Source organism: Psammomys obesus, unplaced genomic scaffold (assembly GCF_907164565.1).
Source record: "Psammomys obesus unplaced genomic scaffold, mPsaObe1.curated_primary_1811, whole genome shotgun sequence".
Taxonomy (NCBI): domain Eukaryota; kingdom Metazoa; phylum Chordata; class Mammalia; order Rodentia; family Muridae; genus Psammomys; species Psammomys obesus.
The window spans coordinates 26,523,509-26,537,679 of NW_026587216.1; the positions used below are offsets into that span (position 1 = coordinate 26,523,509).

General features: G+C 44.2%; 1 protein-coding gene across 1 annotated transcript in view; it reads left to right on the forward strand.

Moving 5' to 3' along the window:
* Positions 1–6,617, forward strand: part of Tram1 (translocation associated membrane protein 1) — a 24,678-nt gene extending 18,061 nt beyond the window's left edge. The window contains exons 9-11 of the mRNA XM_055603303.1: positions 1,280–1,423; positions 1,723–1,883; positions 5,081–6,617. Of these exons, the coding sequence (XP_055459278.1) occupies positions 1,280–1,423; positions 1,723–1,883; positions 5,081–5,154 (379 nt within the window). The 3' untranslated portion in view covers positions 5,155–6,617. The remainder of the gene's footprint in view (positions 1–1,279; positions 1,424–1,722; positions 1,884–5,080) is intronic.
* Positions 6,618–14,171: the final 7,554 nt, after the last annotated feature.

Below are 14,171 nucleotides of genomic sequence, written 5' to 3' on the forward strand. Positions count from 1 at the left end.
AAAGAAAGAAAGAAAGAAAGAAAGAAAGAAAGAAAGAAAGAAAGAAAGAAAGAAAGAAAGAAAGAAAGCTGGAATGATACTGTATTGGACTTGCTGCTTCTAAGGCTTTGGGGATCAAATCTTCCTATGGTAGCATGGTTTTTGTTTCAAAAAGGAGTGATAGAGAAGACTATTAGGAGAAAATAAAGGGGTGGAGCCCATGAGGTGGCTCAAAAGAAAAGCCTGATGACCTGAGCTCAGTTCCAGACCCACATAAAGGTGTGAGAAATGAGCTAAATTGACACACTGTCCTCTGATCAACACACATGGGCCGTGGCATCTATGTACCCCGCCCCTGCAGCAAACACACAGTAAAGCTGTTAAAAAAGGAAATAAACAAGGCGTGGATAATATAGTCGTAAGGACGTGAAAAGACATTGATGGCCAAAATCAGATCAGAAAGAAAGAGCGGTGTAACTTGGAAAGAGTGTGAAGTCTCTAAGACTCTGAAATGAGACTTGGCATTGCTTGTTTACAGTACTCTTGCTGTCTTGGCTTCTGCCCAGTGTGTTTCGGCTGTCTAGTACATGAGTTCTGAAGCACACTGCCAGTATTTAATGAACAAAAATATTAAGCAGTTGTCTACTAGAGTTCAGAAAGACCTAAACAGGATAATCGGTGCTGTGGATCTCTAATAGTCTAGAATTTCCCAGGCATTTGAATATAGAAACCCCTTTTGCAGAATAAGAAATGCTGTTTTAGAGACTAGAAAGATGGCTCAGTGAGAAAGTGCTTGCTGTGCAAGCATTAGGACCTGGGTTCAGATCCCCAGCCCTGTATTGGGTGGCACAGAAAGGTGCTGGGGCCAGATGGTGGTGGCAATACACACCTTTAATCCCAGCACTTGGAAGGCAGAGGCAGGCCGATCGATCTCTGTGAGTTCGAGGCCAGCCTGGTCTACAGGTTTAGTTCCAGGACAACCAGGGCTACACAGAGAAAACCCTGTTTTGAAAAACCAAAAAATAAAAAATAAAAAAGGGGGGGGACTGGGACTGGGCAAACAGGCCTGACAGTTGGAGAGCTCTAGTTTCAGTGAGACGTTTTCCCAAACAGTAAGGTGGAGAGTAACTGAGGTAGGCGCCCTTGCTGATTTCAGCCACCACAGGCTCACCACACACATGCACAGCAACGGCACACAAGAGACGTACTGTTTGAATATGTATTTGCTCAGGAGGGTCTAACTCGAGTAGAACCATTACTCACGATTTTGTTGCTGTGACTTCACACATCTTTCTTACAGATTTTCTCTCTGGGCGGTTCTTTTTGTTTTGGGAAGACTTCTGACCTTAATTCTTTCGGTCCTCACTGTTGGTTTTGGCCTGGCAAGAGCAGAGAATCAAAAGCTGGATTTTAGTACTGGAAACTTCAATGTGTTGGCAGTCAGGTGCGTTTACTTTAATATTCCACTGTTACTGAATACACCACCAGCCTCTCCGTGTTACCAACGCCTCATAAGTGAGGGGACAGCTCAGGGACCCCTCCATCTGGTTTTATGCCTGTTATAGTTTTCTCTCTACTAAAGCCTCTGTTTAACTTCCGAGATACATTTCTGAATGAGATGATTTTTTCTTAGCATAATCTTGTCTAAGGCGAGTCATTGCCATCGTCACAGTAGACTACTTTTATTCTGTAGCATATTCTCGAACACTCTTAATTTTTGTTTTGTTTTTGCATGCTTCTCAGGATCGCCGTCCTGGCCTCCATTTGCATCACACAAGCCTTCATGATGTGGAAGTTCATTAACTTCCAGCTTCGGAGGTGGAGGGAGCATTCTGCCTTCCAGGCCCCACCTGTGAAGAGGAAACCAGCCATGACCAAAGGCAGATCCTCCAGAAAAGGAACAGGTTGGTGCCGACTACACCTTGGAAACACAGAAGTGAAAGCATGTAGAAGCATACATGATAAAGAAAGTAGAAATACATACAGGATTTCTAATTTCCAGACCTTTGCTCCATATTTTCTGTACGTGGAACAGTACAGTACATGCTCATCTGTGTCTGACTTCAGTAGGCATATTTTAACTTCTCTGTGCCTTCTGTAGGTGTGTGTACATGTGTTTGGAGGTCAGGGGACAGCGCTGTGGAGATTGCTTTTCCACCTTGCGCGGGCTCAGGGGTCAGGCAAAGCAAGCATTTCCAATTGCTGAGACGTCTTGCCAACCTTAGCACAGTGTTTTTAAAATCCCTTAGATTATGTTCTTACTTGTGGGAGTGAGTGCACTTCCTCCACAGTGTGCACGTGGAGGTCCGAGGACAGCTCTAGGGCCACAGTTCTCCCCTCCCACCTTCTGCTGGCGGAACTCAGGCTGGGGCTTGGCAGCAGGCACCTTCACCTGCCGAGCCATCTCCTGGGCCCCTAGCCGCATGTTTTTGAGGGTCATCTGTGGACGGCACAATCACGACTCTTGTATGAATCTACAATACTTTATCTGGTTGATGGCCATTTGGGTTGTTTGAGCTTGTAACAGTAAGGTGTTGTAAGCACACCTATACGTGTCTTCGTGTGCGTGCCTGGTTCCTGTTGTCTCTTAGGTATGTATCTAGATGTGGAACTGCTGGGTCGTTAGGGAGAGCAACGTGGTATCATTTTAGTGCACGGAGTCTTCCTCAGAGTTACACAGTTTATCCACGGTTGTTCTTGTCCTCGAACACTAACACCTTTCTAATGAATTTAGAAATATGAATCAGACCTGAGCTCTGGATTCTGCCACATGTATTTAAGGGTCTGTCACGGTGTGGGTGGCTCACTGCCTTGCTGTGGGGTGAATGGGTGGCCACTGCCTTGCTGTCCGTGTGGGTCTGGAAGTTTGGCTGTCAGGAATCGAAGTTTCTCCAGTTTTCTTCTTTTTTGTGTTTTGGTCATTTCAGGTGTCTGTGAATTTAGGATGTGCCATTCAGTGTCTGCAAAAAGTACCTGGAGTTTTGATTCAAATTCCCTTTAATCTGTAAATTGCCTTGGGGAGCATGAACATGGATGTCTTCGTTTATTCTGCTCTTTAATTTTTTTTCCAATTACATTTTAGAGTTATCAGTCTGTCTAGTACTTGATTAAATTTCTCCCTAAATATTTTACTCTTTTGGATGCTGCTATAAAACACAATCATCTCCTTAATTTTGTTTTTATTTTGAGTGTGTAGTACAGTTGATTTCTGCATGTCAGTCTGGTATCCTGCAGGCTTTACTGGACTGACTTTAAAAGTGTTTTAATGGGAGTGGGTTCTTTTGGATCATCTATAAAGGAGAATCGGTTATGCACCTTCCTGGCCAGTCCAGATGCTTTATGTAGCATTTTCTTGCTAAGTTATCCTGACTTGAGAATGGGTATGGGCATGGTGTGTGCGTAGAGGCCCACAAGGATGTTGGGTGTCTTGCTCTCTGCCTTCCTCCCTCAGACAGGGTCTTTTATCTGGAGCGAGGATGGCAGCCAGCCAGCCCAACAGTCCTCCTGTGTCCACCTCCTAGAGTGCTGGTACAGGCATATATGGCACCAGCAGCTTTCGTGTGGACTGTGGACATTTGACCTCAGGTCCTCAGGCTTGGGCAGCAAGGACTGTTACCCACTGAGGCATCACCCAGCCTTCTCTTGATGTAAAATTACTGTCATTCCTGGCATACACTCATGTTAGGGACAGATGACATGCAACTTTGCTGTGTTGGTTTTTCAGTTATTTGGAAGGGTTTTTCCATCTGTGCTGATACAAAGACTTGACCTATAATTAGCACTTTTTTTTCAGTATCCTTGTCTGTTCTGCTAGCCTTATAAACAGCATTAAACCAATCTGTCCCTTGTTCAGTTTTGGTGCTGTTTGTCTGTGAGAGGTTGGAGGGCTGCACAGTAGCCCCATCTCTGCCGATTCACACTGACGATAGGACTTAGTCTCCACTTAATCTCTTGTTTTCAGCAGCCTGTGATATTCACTGATGTTATGCCTGTTTTCCTTGTCAGTCAGAATCCCAGCAAGTAAGAGTGAAGATGTAGCTAGAGTAGAGCACCTCCCCAGAGCCCATGATCCCCACGGTACAATCCCTAGCTCTGTTAAAAAAAAAAAAAAAAGAAAAAGAAAGCAAAAATACTTTTAGGTTTTTCTTTTATCTTCACATACATTTATTTGTTTGTTTATGTGTCTTTTTACTGTGTCATTTCCTGCTCTTGCTTCCAGCCTTAGGTCTGGTTGGCTATTGTACTGTTGGGGTCTTTTTTTGAGATGGTTTCTAGTCAGTGGTCTTCCCCTCTCCTTGAGAATCACCCAGAGTTCAGGATAAACTCTCCCTTATCCCTGTCTGTGTTGGCTGGACTTCTCAAGCCTTGACCGCTTTTCAGTTCCAAACATTTTATAATTGTAGTTTGATTTCTCTTTTGACCATGACTGTTTTGTGGGTCCATTATTTGGTTTATTAGACATTCTCTCATTTCCTGCTTCTCTTTCTCCTGTTGTCTGTCTAAATTCCACCTGATTAAAGACTATCCTCCGAAGGATTTTCTTTCCCTAAAATTTGCTGAAATTTGATGGAAGTTCAGCCTGTACTCAAGTTCAATAAATGCTTCTTTTATACCCCCATAGGGCATATATTCTGCGTGTATAGGCTGTGATTCACAGAAATCACCTGTTTGTGCCTCCCAGATGCTAGGATTAAATGCGTGTGCTACCACCACTGGCACGCCGTGAGAGTGTACAGGAAGAGGCTGTAGTACACATTACCATCCCCAATAACAGCTTCTCCACGTAGTAAAAAAAGAACTGCAAGGACTTGGCCACCCAGTGGGAGACAGCTCTAGCTGTGTTCTACAGGATGGCTGTAGAACATCTACAGGATAACGATTTGTAACATCGTCACTTTACAGCAGTTTTTCCACCCTACCTTTTTTCTCTTTACTTCCCTCCTTCCATTCCTGTGTGCTCAAGTCCTGGTTCAGATTAAGATCACAAATGTTGCCTGACAACTTTGGACTTTAACTTCTTGCCTGCAGATACATTGTGTATAGCACTTATTATAGACATCTGCTTATGACGAGAATAATGCCTGCATTTCTCTCATTTCAGAGAACGGTGTGAATGGAACAGTCACATCAAATGGAGCTGACTCTCCGCGGAATAGAAAAGAGAAGTCTTCATAATAGATCGCAAACTGACTTGATTAGTGTCCCCCAAAGAATTTGCTTTCTACTCTGTCTTTCGGCACTAGCAATTTTTCTGTTCTTGAAAATATAGTTTCTGCTCTTTGATTTTTGCTGTTGTACTGTCCCTGCCATGTAAAAAGGGCATCGATGGGAAGAGGATTACTAGGAGTGAGAAAATATGTTAGTTTAGACTCGGCTACCTGCCTTCAAAATAGTTTAGGGACCACCACATATTTTATTTTGCTTTTTGTCTTTAACGTTTTTCTAATGGTTTGGGGAGAAACCATTTACAAAAACCCCCACATAACCAGTGAAATTTTTTCTTGCTCTCACCAATTTTTTATAATATTATAGCAAGGTGACCTATTCTAAAAAGGTCATATTTTTTAAGTTGTCTTTCAGGGTAAAATGGAAATACTATAAAGTCAGATGTCAAACTTTTAATGTTTTCAGTGTTCTCTAATTTTTAGGAGTTTTTTGTAACCTTTACACCTGGGGAAAAAAAAAGATTTGTAAAATCACCAAAATAATTGTGCTTTATTTTCTAGGTAGTTGTTGTAGGTGTTACATCCCATTAAAAAGTACTGATAGTTACTACAAAATTTATTGCCGTATATTGGAGCAGATGTCTTATTAACATAAGAGTACTTAGGAAGTGAAGTCTTTTGTGCATTTTCAACATTTATCATCAAGTGGCAATCAAAATGTTTACTGTGAAGAAGAATATTCAACTTACATAGCCCTTTTTGATATGTTTAATAATAATTCTTAACGGGGCTTGTTGTAAGTTTGATATGCATAGCATCTTAATGAGATACCATTTAACCCTCAAACCCTTTTAAAAAGTGATGCCTACTTGATTTATAGCTATAAAAAAAGGTGTCAGGTAATTATATTTGGAAAACTAATGCACTAACTTTAAAGAAATTGAGAATTCAGGTGGAGAGTCTTAACAGAAGACATGCTTTATGTTATGCTATAGCTTTGGACCCATCTTTAATTGAGAAACATTTATCTGTATAAAACATATTTTTGGATAAATATATATATATATTTGTATCTACAGAAAGGCTCTAAAAAGCATTTGAGTAAAATATTGGTTCCCTTTTCTATGATTATCCTTCTAGCCCTTCTATTTGGTTCATCTGCTGTTGTCACAGTACACACAGTGCTCCATCCGGTGTCCAGGTCTTGTTTCCCATTTCTCACTTCTGTCACCAGCTAAAAAAAAAAGTGTTCGTGCCATTCTGAATATAAACGCTACAAGCCCATGGGCTGTGGTTTAGATTGCCGTGCTGCTAGAAAGTTGTGCTTTCTCTTTCCAGCCGTTCACCTACTTCCTGGGAAAAGTCGTAGCTCTCTGTAGCATTACCAAGTTTCAGTGGAACCAAATTTCTGCCATTAAGTTGGTATTAATACATTGAGAAGTCAATCAAAATAAAACCTTTTTACTTTCACAAGCTGCTTCCTGGAAAATTCCTTCGCTGTTATGTTTATACTGTTTTGAGCATTTATTCTTATTAAAATGTACTATTAAAAAGATGAGTCTTTTTTTCATAAGCATCTACACTTCTTTATACTTAAGCAGTAGTGGCAATAGGGATAGTGTGTTGTCCACCTCCTCATTTTTTTTTAAATTTTAATTTATTTTTTATAACATTCACTTTACATCCCAATTGTAGCCCTCTCCCTCGTCTCCTCCCAGTCCCATCCTCCCTCCCTGTCCCTCTTATTCCCCTCTCCTAATTCTCAGAAAGGGGGAGCTCTCCTCCCTTTCTTTCTGACCCCTGCCTATCAAGTCTCATCAGGACTGCCTGCATCATCTTTCTCTAGCCTGGCAATGGCCCCACCACCAAGGGGAAAGTGATCATAGAGCAGGCAACAGAGTCCATGTCAGAGACAGCCCCTGCTCCCCTTCCTAGGAAACCCACATGAAGACTGAGCTGCCCGTGGCCTACATCTGAGCAGGGGGTCTAGGTCCTCTCCATGCATGGTCCTTGGTTGGTGCATCAGTCTCTTCAGGCTCCCATTGTCCCTGTTATGTTGGCTCTTTTGGTCTCCTTGTGGAGCTCCTGTCCCTTCCAGGTCGTTCTAGCTCCCTCTTTTTCCAAAAATTTCCCTGCACTCTGCCCAAAGTTTGGCTATGAGTCTCAGCATCTCCTTCGATACCCTAAGTGGGTGGAGTCTCAGAGGCCCTCTGGTAGGCACCTGTCCTGTTCCCTGTCTTCCAATGTCTATCCTGTTTGCCCTTCTGAATGAGGGTTCAGCCTCTTCCCTAGAGTCTTCCTTGTTTAGTTCCTTTAGGACTATAGATTTTAGTATGTTTATCCTATATTATATGGCTAATATCCACTTATAAGTTATATACCATGTGTGTCTTTCTGCTTCTAGGTTACCTCACTCAGGATGATCTTCTCTAGTTCCATCCATTTGCCTGCAAATTTCATGATTTCCTTGTTTTTAATTGCTGAGTAGTATTCCATTGTGTAAATGTACCACAATTTCTGTATCCATTCTTCAGTTGAGGGACATCTGGGTGGTTTCTTGCTCAACTATGTTCATAATAGCCCCTCCTTATTTGGCTGGAGCCTTTTTGAGTTATTTACAACATTTGTGTTCAGTACTTTAGACTGTATTTTGGGAAAGTAAACAAGGGGAGCCTTAGTGTTTGTTTAGAACAGGTAGATACCACAGTCTAGTTGTAAATCCTGCACCCTGGACACCTGCCTCCCAAGACCCTGTAGAAAGTGTCCTTGCTGTCTCCCAGTCCTGCAGACATCAGCTCTGTTGTCTGGACCGAGGGAGCTGTAACAGGAAACAGACCTGTCCATAAGCTAGGAGAGCTGCTGTTAGCTCCTAGGCTCCAAGTGGTCTTGAACCAGGCATTCTGGGTTTTACTTTGTCCCTTAAAATAGTTTCTTGCCTGAGATAAGATTATACTTGGAAATGATCTGGCTGGAATATTAAGAATGAAGATATTAACCACATTCTGCTAAATCCAAACATTCTTGTGAAGGCTTTAGGTTCAGCCAAGCTTGTCTAGGAAGTGGGATCTTTGTCACAGAGATGTGATTAGCAGGAGCCCACTAACACTGTTACCTCTGACATGTTTTCCGGCCTGTTCACTGGAAAGTTCTAGTTGCCTACAGATGGACAAGGAGCAAGTCTTTTAAGAAGAAAAACTACACTAATCACTCTGCATATTGGGTTTAAGATGAGAGAAAATTCTAGGAGATGATGTTTTAGCAAATGTCAAAGGTCAACTACATTGGCATTCAGCCTGTTGCACTAGAAGAGGAACTCGGAACAGCTTTGGAGTCGTCTGGAAGTTCACAGCCATTCCCAGAAGGCAGCATGCCTGCTCGAAGCTCCAGAGCACACAAAAACTATCGATAAAGGCAGCCCAGTTCTGTCTGTCCAAGCAGGAGCTGCTGGACAAGAAGTCCTGCCAACAGCTGACACTCGGTTTGCTGAATACTATTTGGGATAAGGCTAAACCAGTTTGTCTGGCTCGGCCATCTCATGGAAAGATTATCAGTGTATTTATTCAACCTGCAATCAAAGTCTGGGTGTCTTGAAAACAAAACAATTTAAGAGGCCCAGCTCCATGACCTGCATGGTCATTAACCTGAGTAGACCATAAAAAAAAATCAGTAGGCTTCAGAATTTAACTAACTTAAGTACCTGATAACTTCATTAGGTTCATCTGAGTGATAGTTACACAGTAGTAAGACTCATTAACCAGCACCCAAGCCAGTTCTACAAGTAAACAGTTCTACACTAGTCAATTCAACAAGTAAACATCTGTGTCAGTGGTAACTCCTCGATGCAGAACTTTTGAGCCTTACAGTGGTTCAAAGGCTTACCCCTCCAGCCATTCTGCTTCTTTTAGGACAGTAAAGGTACAGGATATACTCAGTGCTTTAGCACAGAACAGGCCTGTGCTAGATGATTTTGCACCTGTAGGCGAGTTTAAGCATTCTGAGCACCTTGGCTATGCTGAGCTGTTAAGTCGGATGTGTTAAAACGCACTTTACCATTCATACGTTTTTCAACTTGGCAGCGGGTTTATCGGGGTGAGGGCCCACAAGCTGAGTAATAGTCCTAAGACCTACCCCTCCGCGCAGTCCCTGTATCCAAGGCGCTGACAACCCTGTAAACAGGTGTGTGTGGCTCTGTGTCCCAAGTCATCCAGTCTCCATTCCTCAGGCTGTGACTAACAGAGCAGACGTTGTAAGTTTGATACTATTCCTGTTTCATGTTTTACAATTTTGCTGAGCATGGTGGTTTGCCGTGCAACTCCCAAGGTTCCACTGCGGCTGCACTTGAGCAGGTTGCCTACTGGAGTAGCCGGCCTCAGCCAATGGTTACACCAAACCATTGGAATACCATGACCGTAGTGTTTAACAAACACAGGTACCCATCAGCATCAGTATCTGCCTGCAGTCTTATTAGTATGTGACAAAATCATAGAAGCCAATCCCGTCTACAGTTTCTAAAGATGCTGTTAAAATAGGAGTGTAGCTGATGAAAGCACCCTCCCATTGGCGGGTTCATAAAATGTCCTGAGTTGTCTGCTGCTCGCCCTACTAGGATTAAGCTCTCGGTGAGAGGGACATGACATGATGTTTTACTAAGTTTGAGCTGATCTTGTAAAATGTCCTGGAAATCATATTTCAGACAATGGGCCAGGAGGCCTGCATGGGGCAGCTTTTGTGGGGCCGTTGATGGTAAGTGCCCCTATGAGAACACTAGGAATGCAGCCTACAGGCTGTAGACAGAGCTCAGGGAGACACTTGTGTAGCCTAGGTGAGGACGCCAGCCCGCAGCACCACAATGTGATGGGATGGAACCGATTTAGGTCACTAGTGAACTCAAGAGCAAAGAGAGTAGTGACAAAAGTAATCATTTGCAACAAGCCAGAAAACAAAGTTTCTATGCTGTATATACTAAATACAAGACAAATGAGAATCTAAGAATGAATTCAGTTCTCTGGGATCGGGGCTGGGGAATTACCAGAAATATATTGGAGTGATGGGTGATTGATTTACATATTTTTTAATATGAAGCTTTGAAAAAAAATATGTATAGCTGGGTTGAACTTCATCTTCAAAGAGAACCCTTCAAAACTGTACCTATTCAAACCGAGAAGGGATTTCTTATGGCGGTTCAGCTGAGTCTCCAGGCAGAAACGCTGGTACAAAAGGAATGTGACAAAGATAAGACAGCCATTTAACCAAAGCGAATCTTCCTGACGAGGACATTTAGAGACGACCCCCACTGTCCATCCTACAGAAGCCCATCCCTTCCTATTGCACGGATCTGAGTTTTGCACGGCATGTGCGGTGGCGTTTTTTTTTTTTTTTTTTTTTTTTTTTTTTTTTTTTGCTTTTCTCCCTCTCTTTATGAATAAACTTTCAAAGCGAGTCATGCGGAATGCAGCCTCACGTGGAAGCGATTTTTGTTCGGCCATTCTGATGAGCGCTGTGTTCTGATTACAGTCCGGCAGGCTCTTGTTCGGCAGGCCACGCCAATCACGCCCCATTATGTATCGCCGTAGAGTAAGCACCCGGAAAGGGCCGCTGCTGTCACCAGCCGCATTTTCCACTCCACTCCGCCCACGTCAGCTGCTCCCGCCTCCAGAGGTGAGAGCAGCTGTGCTAGCTGTACTCATTAACCCAGCCGTCCTTGACGCTCTTTATTTTTCCCTAGCGCTTCCAGCCTGCCGTGTTTCGAGCCGTTACGTCAGTTGTTTCTCATGCAGGATCTAATCCGAAGCCCCGGCTTGCTTCACTCTTGAGGCCAGAGAGAAGTTCTAATCGCTAATGGCTACAGCCCAGCCGGCTTGGAGACCAAGGTGAAAGCAGCTTCAGGCCCTGTCTTGCTGATCTGAAAGTTTGCATTTCGGAGGGATGGAAATAAGTTTTGCCTTGGTGGCGAGAAACAAGTTAGCGTTTGCATTTGCAATTATTTTTATTTTTTCAAGAAAGGTCCTTGCTGTATAATCCATGCTAGCCTCTAACGCTCGCATCCGCTTGACTCAGCCACCTAAGAGCTCAGATGGCAGGCATCACCACACCTGGGCAGGACATGTTACGCTTCGTCTCACTTCAGAAAAGCTTAGTTGTAATGGGTTCGGACCCTGATATTGCTCTTGTTCTCTTCTGGCTCAGCAAGAGTCAGTTCTTCTGCAGACACGGTCTCCATTTTTCCGGGCATTTGGAAGGGAAGAAGTGGGAGTGTTCGTTTTTATATCCTGTTACATTACACGGGACCAGCCTCTATCCTGAGAATCCCAAAAATATCCTCCACAGCCCCAAATGCCATAAACTGGGAGCCTTACAAACACAAAAGTCGCTTCTGTCACTTTGGAGGTTAGGAGGCCCAGGACCAAGGCACCAGCAGATCTGGTGTCAGGGACCTGATGCTGTCTGTGGTCGAACCTGGTGGAAGGAGGGCCAGCAGCTGCCTCAGAACTCTTGGAGAAGAGAATAATCTCATGGGACTCAATCATCTGCAGACTCCCTACCTCATAACACTATCATTCCAGGGGGATTCTCCCATGAACTTGGAGGTGGAGCAGAATTCACACTCAGATATCAATAACACTGTATGCTGCAGATTCTGAAATACAGCCCCTTTTATACCATGGCACTCAGCTCTGCCCACTCCTGCCCTGCGACAATGCGGCAGGCAAGCCTGTACTAGATGGGGGCCCTCGGTCTTGTCCTTGCCAGGTTCTTGAACCCGGACTTCTGCTTATTAATTACCTGACTTCACATTCTGGTATAGCAGCACAAAAGTGACAAACGTTTAGATGGTCTGGAGTAAAACAATTGCTAACATGTATCGAGAGCTGCTGAGCCTCGTCAAGTGCCGGCTAATCCCCCTCACTGATGCACTCCATTGGCACCCCCTGAATATGGAGGAACTGTTTTCAGCCTCGTTTTATTCATTTGGAATCTCAGTGATTGGCAAGGGGTAAAAAACCAGGCTTTTCCCCAGGGGCATGTTTAATAGCACCTCTGCCTCCACAAGGTCCTGCTTCACAAATTATATGCTGTAGGGAAGTGGCAGGACACAAGGGGTACGGAGGAGGGGAAGGAAGGAAAGAATGGAGAAGAGGGATGAGAAGGGGGCTCTCTGAAAAAGGAATTAGCCAAGAAGGCCAGTGTTAATGTTATTTTTACAGAACGTGTTTCTCTCTTAACCTAAGCTATCAAACAAATAATTGAGACTCTATTATATTATTTTAACAAACTTCACAACACAAGAACTGAGCAGTGTTTACTCTTAACCCTCTAAGCTAATTTGGCTTTCTCCCAACATGTATCCCAGAGATACCTGCACTTTGTAGCTTTTCTTGCTGAGCTCTCTCTCTCTCTCTCTCTCTCTCTCTCATCCCTCCTGACCCTCTGCCCATGTTTGAACCCCTTACCTCCTCTTCTAAATCCTCCTCCCCTGGATGGCAGGAATTACAGCCCTGTTCTCTCCCCTGCTTGGCAATTGGCTGTAAGCTGCTTTATTGGCATATCAGGGGACAATTAAGGAGCAGTGTTTACCCAGCATTGGGACAGGAAAGTCTCAGAACAAGGACTGTAACCAGATAATGGTGGTATAGAAATCAGCTTTTGAATTACAGTATAACTTTAATGCCCACAGCCCAGGGTGAAGGTGACTTGGGCAGATGAAGAAGGAGGAGGTGTTTGTTAGAACAACCACTTGGTACAGAAAGTGAAATGAGTCAACGGAAGTAGGCAGGGCAGGGACTGGTAGGACAGAGCGTACCTAGCTTCCTGGCTCCACATATTGAAAGCCTTCCTTCTCGAGGTACCGTAGCATCCATCATCTCACAGTGTCCAGCAGGAAGCTCAGCCTGCAGGCCTATACCGTGCCGCGCCTGGTAAAGGAGTATATATTCATTCTCCCGCCACTTGCCATCAGCAAGTCTTCGTCCTGTGAAGACACAGGAAATAGTGAAACCTCTTTGAAACCCTTCTCTCCAAGCAAGGTCTGAAGGCACCCAGATTATTTTCTAACATGTTAGGTGACAGTGCACACCACAGGACTGGTTCTGAGGAGGGTGGGTATGGTCCATGTCTCACTGAGAGGCAAAAGGGAAGGAGCAGCCACTGACTTCCATGAATAAGCAAGGGTGTCGCCAAGTTTCCAAGCTCGGATTTAAAGCAGTCAGCTGCAGAGGACACGTGCTCCACCTGTTCCTGCTATGGGAAACCTCTTTCCTGCTCATGCCCCTTATGACCTTTAAATTTGGTTTGAGACAGGCTCACCCTGTTTGGCTTAGTCTGGTCTTGAACCTGCAGTCCCTTTGCCTCTGCCTCCCAAACGTTAGAATTACAGGCACATGGCACTAGTTGTCTGTATTTTTAGATTCCATTACGTGTGCTTTGAAGAACATTTACCCATGATAGATTTTGTATCCTTATCTCAATCCTCCCTCACCTTCCCCAGCAGTCTGAGACACATTACTTGAGCCTAAGTGGCCTTCCAAAGCAGTCCACTCAAGCCCCAGCCTTACAGCTTCCAGAGGGATCTAGAGGTCAGAAGGGAGTAGCGCCACCCGGTAGACCTCCGTTCAAATCCAAACTCTATGGATTTCAGCCAATGGGAGGCTTTGGGAGGCAAATACCCTCAAAAGTTGGACCTTAAACCAGCTTGTTGCTTCTCCCACGAGTGAAGCCAGTAAGAGGCACAGACACCCAGGGGTCCCCAGGATAGCTTCAGAGCTACACGTCAGGTTGGCTGCTTCTCTCTGTCAGAGATCCTAAGAATATGGAGCTCCCCTGAGTGTGATGATTAATCCTGACCGTCAACGTGATAGGGCTTAGAATCACCTAGGAGGCAGATCTCTGGCCATTTCTGTTAGGGTGCTTCTGATGAAGTTTAACTGGGGAGGGAAGAACAGCTTCTAAGGGTTGGGATCCCTCGTTGAATAAAGAGCAGAAATTGAACAGCACGGCCATATTCAACTCTCAGGGTTTCCTGGCTGTGGG